At 38.1% G+C, this 12,645-nt stretch overlaps 1 protein-coding gene across 1 annotated transcript in view; it reads right to left on the minus strand.

Moving 5' to 3' along the window:
- Positions 1-732: 732 nt before the first annotated feature.
- Positions 733-12,645, minus strand: part of IGF1R (insulin like growth factor 1 receptor) — a 382,582-nt gene continuing 370,669 nt past the window's right edge. Inside the window, exons 20-21 of the mRNA XM_036734372.1 lie at positions 7,942-8,076; positions 733-1,425 (exon numbers count right to left, since the gene is read on the minus strand). Of these exons, the coding sequence (XP_036590267.1) occupies positions 1,059-1,425; positions 7,942-8,076 (502 nt within the window). The 3' untranslated portion in view covers positions 733-1,058. The remainder of the gene's footprint in view (positions 1,426-7,941; positions 8,077-12,645) is intronic.

The raw sequence follows: 12,645 nt of genomic DNA on the forward strand, positions 1-12,645 counted from the left end.
CTGGAGATCCCTTCCGGTTGGTGTCCTGGGGGTGGGGAGAGATGAATGGGGAGGAGTGGGGTAAGGGGAGTTTGGCTTATGGCTGACTTTGTGTGTGAAGCGTGTACTTCTGGCTCTCACCACTGCCAGTTTTCTCCAGAATTCCCAGGGGCCAGAGAATGGGGGGAGAGGGCGGGAATAATTTCAGTTCCTTCCCATTTCCATCACGAGAAAGGAATATTTTGTCCAGTTCCCAAAAATAACAATAATCTAGACAAAAACAATTTGATTTCTTTTTTAAATGCAATGTAAAAAGAATGCCAGTGTCTGATTGGGTGGAGAAGATTACTAGTGCTTTTTTTTTTTGTAATGGAGCAATTGATTACTGTGCTCTCTCCATGCCTATGACAACACCACCAAAAACAATTTAAGGAAAAAGGAAAGTTTGGGTTTTTGGCAAAATTTGGCAGCATTGAAAATGGTAACAACTTCGAATGAACGATGGCCCTTTTCAAATTTCATGAGTTATTAAAAAGAGCAGGGTTAAAAATCCAGTCTCTTAACTTGATTTTATAAAGACCTTATATAGTTTTAGGCAGGTGCTTGCAAGGGGTTATTGGGGCCACTCAGCCAGCCATTTCTTTGATCTGATAAAAAGTGCTTTACGGTTGGATTTGCGCGCAGATATGTTTCTCCTTAAGAAGCCAAGAGTGTACTGTGTGTGAGGACAGAGATGAAAAAAAGACGACAGGGGAAGAGAGAGAGAGGAAAATCAGACCTCAAGTTTTCTGTTGCTATTAAATGTTACCAGTAAAGTTTTTAAAGGCCCGCCTCATTTGAGGAATCCTTTACTGAAACAAACATCTGCTTGCATATTGAAAAAAAGAAAAAAATCGTCAATGTGTTGTTTACTGAAGATAGGGGTCTCCTGTGTGCAGCGATGGCAGTTCTGAAGATCCACTGAGGTACAGTAGGCTTTTGAATATATTGTTAAATTTCTTTTTCCCTCCACCCCCCCACCCCCACCCCAACCCCAGTGTACATGTGTTACTGTTTGCATGGGATTCTGGATCCAAGGATCAGCAGGCCGAAGACTGGGGCAAAGGCAAGGCCCTTTCGTTCTTGCGTCCTCCATTCATGTGCGCGTAAGGCTGCCTTTCGTCAAAGCTGGCCCTGAGGACCACCACACCAGGCCCATTCTCGGCTTTGTGTCCTGAGAGTTTGTCAGCCGGCTGGAGGGTGGAGGAAGGATCTAAGGGAATGCTCTCCATGTTCTCAGTCTCTAAGTCCAGCTCTTCTGTGTCTGGTGGCTTGTTCTCTTCACTGTAGAAGAAGGATACCTCCTTGAAGCCCGGGTCCAGCTCATCTTTGATGCTGCCGATGATCTCCAGAAAAGAAGGTCTCATTTTGGGATTGTACTGCCAGCACATACGCATCAATTCAAACCTACAAGTGAAACAAAAAGACAGAATGGAACAACACAGAAAAGCGGATAAAACTGATGCTGCTCCATTGCTGGGTGTCTAAGTATATCCATGTGCTTAGACCTACCCAGAGAGGTCACTGAAATGCTTCTGTTTCACAGAGTTTCTACTTAAGACCTTAATTCTGATTGTCCAAATAGATCACAAGTAAACGGATCCTCTTTATGGGGCAACAGTAAAAAAAAGTTATTGACTTTTTAAGTCAATAGGAACTATATAACTAACTATGGAATACCCAAAGTACTTTTCAACCCAGTAACTCAATGATAGAGTTGCCCGCTGTTTGCCCACAGCTGGCATAGACTGGTATCTCAATCAGGAAGAAGACTGCATTTTCAGTATAACGATGCAGAATATAAATTTTGCTGTAAGTATAGCGCCAACCTCCTAGAAGCCAAAGAGAGAGCTTGTGTTTTTGCTCATTAGTTCATTGGCAGATAAGAAAGTGAGTGATATTTGGCAAAGTGGATACAAAATCCCAAGTAGAAACACAAGGTTACATGGGAAAGAAGGGTGTTTCATACTTATGATGAAGATGAAGCAGCACAAGCAAGATGGAAAGTATACTACTGTTGATTATACTGCAAAAAGAAAAAAGGAGGACCAAAGGAAAAAGTATATTCCTTGGAGATTTTAAAAAACGAGGCTGCTAGCTGCCCAAGAACAATTTCCTTCTTTAACAGGAGCCTGTAACAACAGAAGGCTTTAAAACTTTCTCCCTTGTACTTTTATTCTCTATCCTCCCCAATCCCCAAATGTTAGTAGAACATTGTATAAAAACAAAATGACCTGAAAAATCGATTTTCATGAAAAATAAAGCTATAGATACAAAAGCTACAATTAGCCAATATCCTTAGCTCTCCTGGTATAGCTTCTGAACTCTAGAGCCAGAGATGCAAAATCTTTAACCACAGGTGGCCCTCCTCTCCCCCAAGAAATTCACAAATGAGTGAGGGTGATAGATATTATAAATGCTTGCTCTGGAAAGAGGAAATCTTGCCATGTGACCAGAAAGAATATAAAGGCCTATTAGAGATTACTATCAGTTAAATTTGTGTTGGAGGGACAATGTGTCCAGGGTGGATGAGTGAGGACATGAGGCTTACAAAGAGTATAATAAACAGATTTCATATCATGCTCAGTCAAAATATCTGTGATTACTTGTCTATGAATGCATAAAGGAGAAATAGCATTCTCTAGTATTCCAGGAGTGAAAAAATGTTTATACATACAATTTAAAGCAAACATTTTTTCAGGTACCTGTGTTACGGTAGAACAGAGAGCTGAATTCAGAGTCAAAAGATTTGAGTTCAAATCTAAAATTTGATGTTTACAATATGTGTGACCTTGGGCAAGTCACACTACTTCAACTAGAAAACAAAGGGACAATGCCAGATCATCTCTAAGGTTCTTTCTAGATCTAAATCTTTTGTTCCTAATAAGCTTAGTTTATTTGTTACAAAGTGAACCCAGAAACTGTCAAAATTCCCCTGGAAGTCTCTGGGCTTCCTCTACAATCATGAGTAGTGTAAAAATTTTGCATTTACTGACACATATTCAGCATTTATAGCTCAGTCAACTTCTCTCTGTAAAGGATCTAAGACATCTGCCTTCCAATGTTCCCTTCTCTCTTTTCTTGCTCCACCATTTCCCAAGGTGGGGAGGGGGAGGAGGAGAGAAAAACAACACATATAGAAATAAAGCTCTGACATAAATATATAAAATCCATCTCTGTGACTTCATGGCTATGCCTCTCTAGCTGACTGGTATGTCCCTGAATAGAAGCATCAGCTGGGGCCAAGAACACTCACTTGATACTCCCTGGCTCACAGCCCTGTGGCCTGGGGGCAATGCTTGGGAGATACCACAAAGCAGTGGAGTAATGCATGTGACATCAGCACAAACAAGGCCATGTGATGCTTCTTTTAAACCATTCCAGATTCAAAAACCTTCCAGTACTTCCCATAAAAGGAAGTTTTTTTTTTTTTTTTTTTTTTTTACTCTACAGGATTCAAGACCCTGTTTACACTATCTCAACAAGAAAACTTTCCAATAGACTCCAGCTTCTAGAGGACTATGCAAGCTAATTAAAAAACAAACAAACCAACAAACAGCTCTTCCTTTTAAAACACTGGTTAAGGGTTGGGGTTTTTTTATTTGTTTGAGGGGGAGATGATGGGTGAATCAGAGATGAAGTGTTAAAACTAATGTTGGAGAAATACCATATCCCTTAAATAATATTTGGTCTAAGACATAAGCAAACTATAGCAAAGAAAACCGTGTGGCTAAAAAGCTGTGGTGTTAAAATGATAAAAGTCCTTTTAAAAAATCCGGGCTTGTGAAGCTTCATTATTTAAAATGTATTCAGCATATAACTGAGGCCATAATTAACCAGAGACATTAGGGACATCTGGCAAACTGGATGATCCTGAGGCATTACAACCACGCTAAAAGAAAATTAGTAATCACTTACTACTATTGGACACTGCTCTATTCTTTACCACTACCCCCCCCCCCCCAAAAAAAAAAAGGGAGGAGGGGAAGGAGATGCATTTCTCTGACAGACCCGTTACTGCTCTTCACTTCAGCAGGAATCATAAAATGGACAAGTCAAAATCTGTGTAGGAGAGTTAGCAAGCTAAGACGCATACAGAGAGCTTAAGGATCAAAGCATTCTTGCTTTAAACGTAAGGAAGAAGCTTCAGTCAGACCTGATGAGAACGGTGGTCACGACACTTCGGACAACAAGATTCCCTACAAAGCAGAACTCAGAGAGAAGATGCCTGGGTGTCTGCTTTTATGTCTGCAAAAAGCAAGCTCATTAGAGTCACCACTGCACATTTTCAGAGGGAGTTCATGTTTCAAAAACAACTTCCAGGCCATGAAATTTTTATGCTGCATTATTATGCCTTGGTATCTTAAATACTTGCTCTAACTTAAATACTCCTATGTTAGAGTAAACAAGTTAATGGTGTTAGGATGTACTGTTTACCAAGGGGAAATTTTATCCAAGTGTTAAAACAGACTGGAAACATTATTTAAGTTTGGTCTCTATTCAAGTACTTTGAATCTTAGCAAAACCAGCCAAGAATCTTCAACAATGTATGGCTTTTAATCAACAAGGGTGGGGGAATTGTGTTCCATTATGTTTTGCAAACTGAAAAATAAAGCAGTCCAGATGCCTTTGGGTTATTTTGTTTTGGGTCTATCTAGTTAGTATATACTCCTTTAATTCGTACATACAGAAGACTGCCATTCACAAGAAACTGTACTTATACAAGCTGTCCCAAAAGTCTTAGTTCAGTGTTAAGCTAATAAAGTTTAATACATTACACTAAGATGTTTGAACACCCTATATACGTGTGTGTATGTATATATGTCTATATATGTCTATGTATGTGTGTATGAGTTTCATGTCACAGAGGTGACAGTGTGTGTGTGTGTGTGTGTGTACAGATGGTGCAGGATTGGACTTTGGGGGCAGTTATATGAGTTCAAGACATCAGAATATGGCCTGACTCTGGTTTTAAAATATTTTCTTCCATTTTGACCTGTTTCCCAATGCTTTGTATCCAAAGAACTTGTCTGCTAGAGGATATCTTCTTTTGCTAAATTTATCCACAAATGAGGACAAGCAAGGACCAATAGGAATACTACCTATAAAACTAAGCAGTTTCCTTTTTATTTTGTTATACATCCAAGAGGGAGAGGCATTTTCCAGAGAACTTTTAGACTGCAAAATAAAGACATCTAACTGAATTAAACTCATACCATCTAAATGCTACCTCTCCTCAATTTTCCTGTTACATTATGCTGGGAACAGGAAGTGTATTGATTTTCCCATAGCAGGTGGGCTCCTATTCCCAGGCATCTTAAATGAATATTAAAATACCATTCTTCTGTGGGTGGATCAACTTTACGAGTCCCACAAATATCTTATAGACAAAATTTTATATGAACCGCAAGAGAAGACACAAAAGAGAAATACTCATGCCCTCCCTAATGCCACCCCCCTCCCCTAAGACAAAACTAACACCTGTTCACTTGGGCTCTTTTTTAATGCTTCCTCAAGACTCTACCAGCTCTAACAGTGAACATCATAGCCTAAATTAGGAGTCTTAACCTTGGCCCAGGAACTTAAAAAAAAAAAACAACCAAAGGTAAACATTTTGATAAAACTGTATTTCAATATAATTAGTTCCCTTGATAATCCTATGTATTCTATTTTTTGCATTTTGAAAACATTATTCTGAGAAAGGGTCTAAAGGCTTCTCCAAACTGCCAAAGGGGTCCATTACACAGAAAAAGTTAAAAATTCCTGCCCCATGTATTCTGATGACATTTTGCTCAAATTAATTGAAAATTATCCCCCAAGTAATTTTTATCACTATACTCAGGGTGAGTAGGATACACTTAGAAGAACTGGAAAGAATTCTCTCCAGATCTGGGTTCTAGGAAACACAATGTAAAGCAAAGCCTGATATATATATATATTATATATATATATATATGTATGTGTATATATATGTATATATATATGTATGTATATATATGTATATATGTGTGTGTATATGTGTATATATATATGTGTGTGTATATGTGTGTGTGTGTGTGTGTGTGTGTGTGTGTGTGTGTGTATATATATATATATATATATATATATATATATATATATATATATATATATAATACAGGGCTAAGTGTTACTTTGTTTAAAAAAAATATGTCTTGTGAAGGGTCTAGCTGATGGTTGGCAACCTTCTTTCATCCTTTGCCTTTTACATTCATGATAACTGTTAAAAGCATATAATAAATGAACCAAATTTGAAAGGGTATCCAACGTACTAAAAAGCACAGAAATGTGCTTACCCTAACAGCCACAATGCTAATTGGCCTCACCATTTCAACATTGTTCTTCTGAGAAAATTTTTGCAGAGAGAGCATCTGCTTCAAAGGTATCCTTCAAGTCCCAACACAATCTCAATCTACAGAGAGGGCAACAGATTCATGTTTTTTCCTGGTGGAAGTAGCTTTCAAGAACAAAAATGAAAGTCTGTCCACAAAACATCTGTCCTCAGAGGCTTCTCCAAAGAGGACACCATCCAGGGTGGGCATCAACATGGTGGGGCAGTTTTTCCAAAACAATTTAAAAAGACAATCTAAAATTCTCCTTGACATGCCTTCCCAGAATGATTACTCAAGGTTTTAACTTTTGTTTTAAAATAAATACGCAATCTCTACTACTTATGAGCAGGCTACATTCGTTAATGCTTTTCAGAATACAATTAAGAAACTCTATGAAGAAGATTTTTGCTTTAACTATAATATGAGAAACCAAATCACTCCATTTTCTATTTCTACAGCTTGTCTTAATGTGTCTAATATAACTGAGGGATTTCTTGTCATCCTCTTTCTAGTCTTGTGCAAAGAAAAGAGTGTGATGGGAAGGCATAAGGCTACAGCACTCCCACCCCTCAGTACCCACCACCTCCCATTTTTCCCAGCTCCTACCTCCCTCAAGTGACAAAACAACATTGTCATCTGACACCAGAGCAAGACCTCTAGCCAGAAAAACTCTTTTCACAAGAATGCTCAGCAGCTGAGGACCAGAAGGAATCATATGCCCATTATCGGCCTCGAACAAATTTCAGAACAAGTTGTAGGTTTCTTTCCAAAAAGACAGTTTGAGAACATGAGAGTATTAAGTGTCTAAAATTAACTGAGGTTGTGCATGCCAAGGGTTGTGTAAAAGGGATTTAAAGCTAAATTAAAGCATGTTTCAGTTCCACATTGTTCACTAAAATGAAGTTTGAGTGATAATATTAGTCATATGGTTCACGCTCTTTTTAAACACTTAACAGAAAGGGGGAAAATATTTACCTCACTGAGAAAAAGCCTTGGTTGCAGCAGAGTGTTGGAACTGCCCAAGGTAAAGAATTGATGTGTTTTTCATCTGCATGAGACACTAAAAATTCCTGATACCAAAGGTCACATGTTCTTTCTGCTCGTCTTCCACAGTTGTGGTCTTCAAAAAAAGCCAGTGACTGCAAAGGCTTCCTTAGAGTTATTTTACACTGGTGAAATGTAGATATTAACTATCCTTATGCCTGTGTGCATGTGCGTGCATGTTTGTGTGTAGACCGTTGTGGGGGGGTGCGGTGGGAAGGATAGGAAAGACTGGTCATAAATTTCATAGGTGGGCTTCACCTGAACAAAATAGCAAAGGCTACCAAACTTGTATGTACACCAAGGATAAAGCTAAATAAAATAAGACATAAGAAAAAACAAAGGTAGACGTTTCCTCAAACATGGTTCCTTAGGGGTAAAACCCCAACAGGCAGCCACCAATGTAAAAGCCTGTTGTAATGCTGCCCACTGTTGGACTAGCTTCTCTGAATTTTGATTCCTCATTACTAATGGAAGAAGGCAGTATCAGAGAATAGAAAGAAGGAAACTAAGAGGCCCAGGGAATACATACAGCATATCGGGGCAGTTGTCTGGTTTCTCTAGAAGGCCACCCTCCATAACAAACCGGAGAACTTGTTCATTAGACATGCCCTGATAGGGCTGTTCTGCTAATGTTGCAATCTCCCAGAGGACAACACCAAAGGACCTAAAATAACAAAGAAAAAACATTTAAAAGGTTGTTGTTTTAAATAGGAGCTAAGCTGTATATAAAAGTTCCCCTCCCGTCATTTCATCTACTTTTGAGTAGAACAAAATTTAGGCAGTATAGGCCATTATAAATAAAGGAAAAAAGATTGAGTCCCAATAGTTCCTGACAGCTATAATGATCTGGCTATAACTTCTAAGAGTGTAATATTTAAGGAAGTAAATTTTCTATTATAATTTGGCCTAAAGGAATTCAGTTCAAAAACATTTATTGAGTTCCTACTGAATGATTTTCACCGAACTGAAAAAACGACAAAGTCTCTTATTTAAATACATTTACTATCTGGTAGAAGGGGTAAGGCCAACTCCAAAAAAAAGCTACAAGACAGGATGTGGTAAGTTCCATAAGAGAAATATCAAAAAATGCAATAGGGATTCAAAGGAGAAAAAAGTCACAAGTAGTTGCAAGTTGGAGAGAGGTTAAGAGAAGCTTTCCTAGAAGAGATGGCCTTTGAAGGATGGGCAAGAATTAGGCATAGCTAGGAAAAGGGAGTATCCCAGAGATAGATAACAATTTAGGCAGAAACATGGAGGCAGGGAACTTTAGGGCATGTGGAAAGGGCATCAAGCAGTCTTGTTTGGCTAGAATGTAGACTACATGAAGAAAAGAAGTGGGAGATGTGCAGGTTGGACAGGTTGGAATGCAATTACAGAAACTCTTCAATGCTAGTCTCAACAGTTCGGACTTGATTCAGGAGGTAACAGGGTACCTACCATTCAAAGTTCTGAACAAGGCACAGCAGTAACATTATTAGAACTGTGTTTAAGGAAGACTACGTAGAAGCCATGTAAAGAATCAACTTGAGGGAAGTACATAGAGGCGGCAGGAATGAGTAGAGGCTATTGCAACATTGCAGGGGAAAGGTGAGGAAGGTGAGAGATACATCACTGACAGTGGGAATAGACAAGGGACAGAGTCAAGATACTCTAGAGGAAGACAGGACGAAGGCTGGTGACAAATTAGATTTGAGAAGCAAGGAGAAGAGGTATTAAAACACATCAAAGAACAAAGGCATATTTAGAGAAAAACAGCCATGAAGAGAAATGAATAATTCTGCCACACAAAGCCTGCTCTTCAGTTTCATTTTTTTTAAAAAAACTACCAAATAAAGAATTAAGATAGATAATAAAAGAATAGATAGGTTTCAGCATATTAGCTATATAAAACTAAATATGGGAATACTCTACATCTGTGTAATTAAGTTTTTCATATTATATCCTTATTCTAATTTTTCTTGTTCTATTTGCCTTTACATTCAGTTCATGTCAACTAAGCTGCTAAGGGGCTTCTTTGGACTGGGCAAATACAAAGAAAAGGATGCCAGTGGGATTTGCCCTACCATATCATTTCCATACCGGAAGTTGGTCCCCAAGCACAGCACAAAAATCAACAGACTACATATAAAGACTTGTGACATTTTGAACTGTAAAATTTTAGATGCTGCTTAAATAACTTTGTATTTGCAGTCAGATTCTGTATAAATGGATACTCAAAAGCACATGTTGGTATGACCTAAATGGAATCTTAGTAGGCAAGGGGGGGATTTACCCACCCCACCCCATGATCCTTTATAACTTCTATTGACTGTGAAATAGTATTTATATTACACATGAATTCAAGAAAAGCTTATGCACTCAGACCCCAAAACAATTGCTTTAAAAAGACCAAGCAGATATTTTCCCCATCACTTCTGGAATGAGAATCTCTATGTTGTTAAATATGTAAGTTCACATACGTAACATGCCTCTAAAGCTTGTACAGTACAGTGAATGCTGTATCTTCTATTTTTACTATCTCCCATCTTGGTCAGAGAAAAGGGACTCCAGAACTTTTCTTTAAAGTGGTCCTATTGTCTACCCATTTTCTCTATTTGCTCCTTTTCTGTTTCATTTATCAACCCAGTAGGCCATAAAAATGCAACTTTCAAAAAAAAGTATGGTGTTTATTTCTCTGTAGGTCCAGTTATCTTCCTTCATTGCTCAAAGTGCCTAGCAGGCTATAATCATCTTGCTCCACAGCCCCTATACAATAAAGCCTTAGGAAATAATTGTGCACTTACCTGGTATCAATATTGCGTAGATGGAAAAGCAGAATAATTTTGCTCCAATAACTAGCCAAAGCACCAGAGAGTGTTAGAGGTAGAAGTCCTCTAAGCTAGGTTCATCAACTAGATGATTGTACAGATGCTGACCAAGGTGAGGCAGTGACCAGCACGTGAACAGTATGTCAGATTTTCAGATTAGGTATTTTTAAGAACAGTTTAATATTTGGCAAGGGACTATGCAAATTTTGACCACATGTTAATCTAATAGATAATCTGAATTGGTTTCACATTTGCAGATTAAATGTATCCATCTATGTGGAGAACTTATTAATATGGTATTTGGATTTTTCTCCATTCCTACCTCTTGCCAAACACTTCCACTACTTCTCCCCTCTCACACATATAAACACACAACCGGGTTTAGCATTTTCAGTGTCCATGCTGTGTAGGTGTAAGGATTGTGTAAGCTAAAAGTTGCTCCCCAATTATATGTACTGTTGGTTTTCTGGATCTGGAGACATTTGAAAAAGGAAGGGGAGGATTATCAATGCCTCATACATTGACATACAAAATATACAAACCGAACGGCATTTCATATTATACACTAGCAGTAAACTGACTACTAGAAATCGTGGTGAATTTTAAAAGAGTGCATTGATGCATCTTTCTTGTTCAGAGAAATGTGGGAAACTTTTGGACGGAAGTTTAGAAGGGTACATAAGCCAACAGCATGAAACATCAGCTCTTTAAGCTAATATTAAATAATCCACAGTTGCATTAGTAGACTATATTGTAGAAGAACAGTCTTAAAGAATATACTCTGTGTATTAGGGCCTTGCACAAAGATACTCAATAAAATATTTATTGAATTGACTCACATATGGAATATTCTCTTCAAATGTCAGTAAGCTATTTTGATAGACACACTTGAAAGTTGTTTAGCATTCAAAAGAGGCCCATCATGATGGAGATTCAAAATTTGGAACTCAAGCTATATGAGGAATGACTGAAGGGAACTGGGATATTAGTCCAAAGAAAAGACTATAAGGAGAAAACATTACTCTATTCAAATCTTTGAAGGGATGTAATATAGGAAAAAGATGTCTTATAGAAAGTAGATTTGCTCTGTGTTGTTCTAGAGCAGGACTGTCCAAAATGCAGCCGCACTGCGATTTATATGGCCCGCCTACAAGCATAGAAATTTACGTAAATGCTTTAGTAAACAAAGCTGAGCTACCACAGAGCTCTCCCTAAAATGGCAAATCAAAATATATTGTCTATTGTTTCAATAAAAACCTAAGGTTCTAGAGCAACGGTGTCAAACTCAAACAGAAAGGATCCCTGTCAAGCCTATAGTGACTTAGAAAACCACAAGTTAACATGACCTCTGTTGCGTTGCACTTTTATTTTGTTAAACATTTCCCAATTACACTTTAATCTGGTTCTGCCCATGAGGGAGGCGGGCTTGACATCTGTGTTCCAGAGGGCAGAACAATTAGGTACAGCAGCTAAAAACTATGAGAAAGAAGTTCTACCTCAACATAAGAATGAACTTTATGACAACTAGAGTTGTCCAACAGTGAAATGTACTGACTTATAAAATGAAAGAGCTTCCCATCACTGGAAGTATTTCACCAAAGATTAAAATGATTTCACCTATATGGGACGTTTTGTTGTTATTATTTAGTCTTTCAGTTAGGCCTGACTCTTTGTCACCACCATGTGGGCTTTTCTTGGCCAAGATACTGGAGTGGTTTGCCATTTCCTTCTTCAGTTCATTTGACAGATGAGGAAACTGAGGTAAACAGGGTTAAGTGACTTGCTCAGGGTCACACAACTAGTAAGTATATGATTTGAACTCAGGAAGATAAAGTCTTCCTGACTTCAGGCCTGGTGCTCTATCCACCGAGCCACCTAGCTGCCCTTATAAGGAATGTTACAGAAAAGATTTTTATACAGATCTGGATTGGACTCAATTCTTTTGATGCTAAGATTCATTAATAACAATAACAACTGTAGAGTTGCAAGGTTTGCAAAGCACTTTGAATGTAGAATCTTCTTTGATTCAGTGGTTCCATGATCCCCTGCATTAAGGTCATGTAGGATTCCCTTTAATTGCAAATATGTTAAAATGATTCAGGACTGACACAGGCTAGAGGCCTTCAAGAGAAGATAACCTTACTTCACAATCGGGTAAAATTCCTATCCCAATAATCTAATCCTCTAAGTCTGCAGAAAAAGGAACTTTAATGCTTTCATATTTAATAAAAGAGTACCTGATACTTATTTGCTTCTGTATTTTTTCCTTATTGATTTCATTTGGCCAAGTAGTGAAATGGGAAATTGGTAGTAAACATCTGTCCCTTCACGACTGCTTTTTAGCAAAAATAACTAAGTAGTACTGGGATAAAAACAACTTGCTTTTTGCCCTCACCTCTAATCTCTAAAAATGGGATTGATTTGGT

Source organism: Trichosurus vulpecula, chromosome 8 (assembly GCF_011100635.1).
Source record: "Trichosurus vulpecula isolate mTriVul1 chromosome 8, mTriVul1.pri, whole genome shotgun sequence".
In the NCBI taxonomy this organism is placed as follows: domain Eukaryota; kingdom Metazoa; phylum Chordata; class Mammalia; order Diprotodontia; family Phalangeridae; genus Trichosurus; species Trichosurus vulpecula.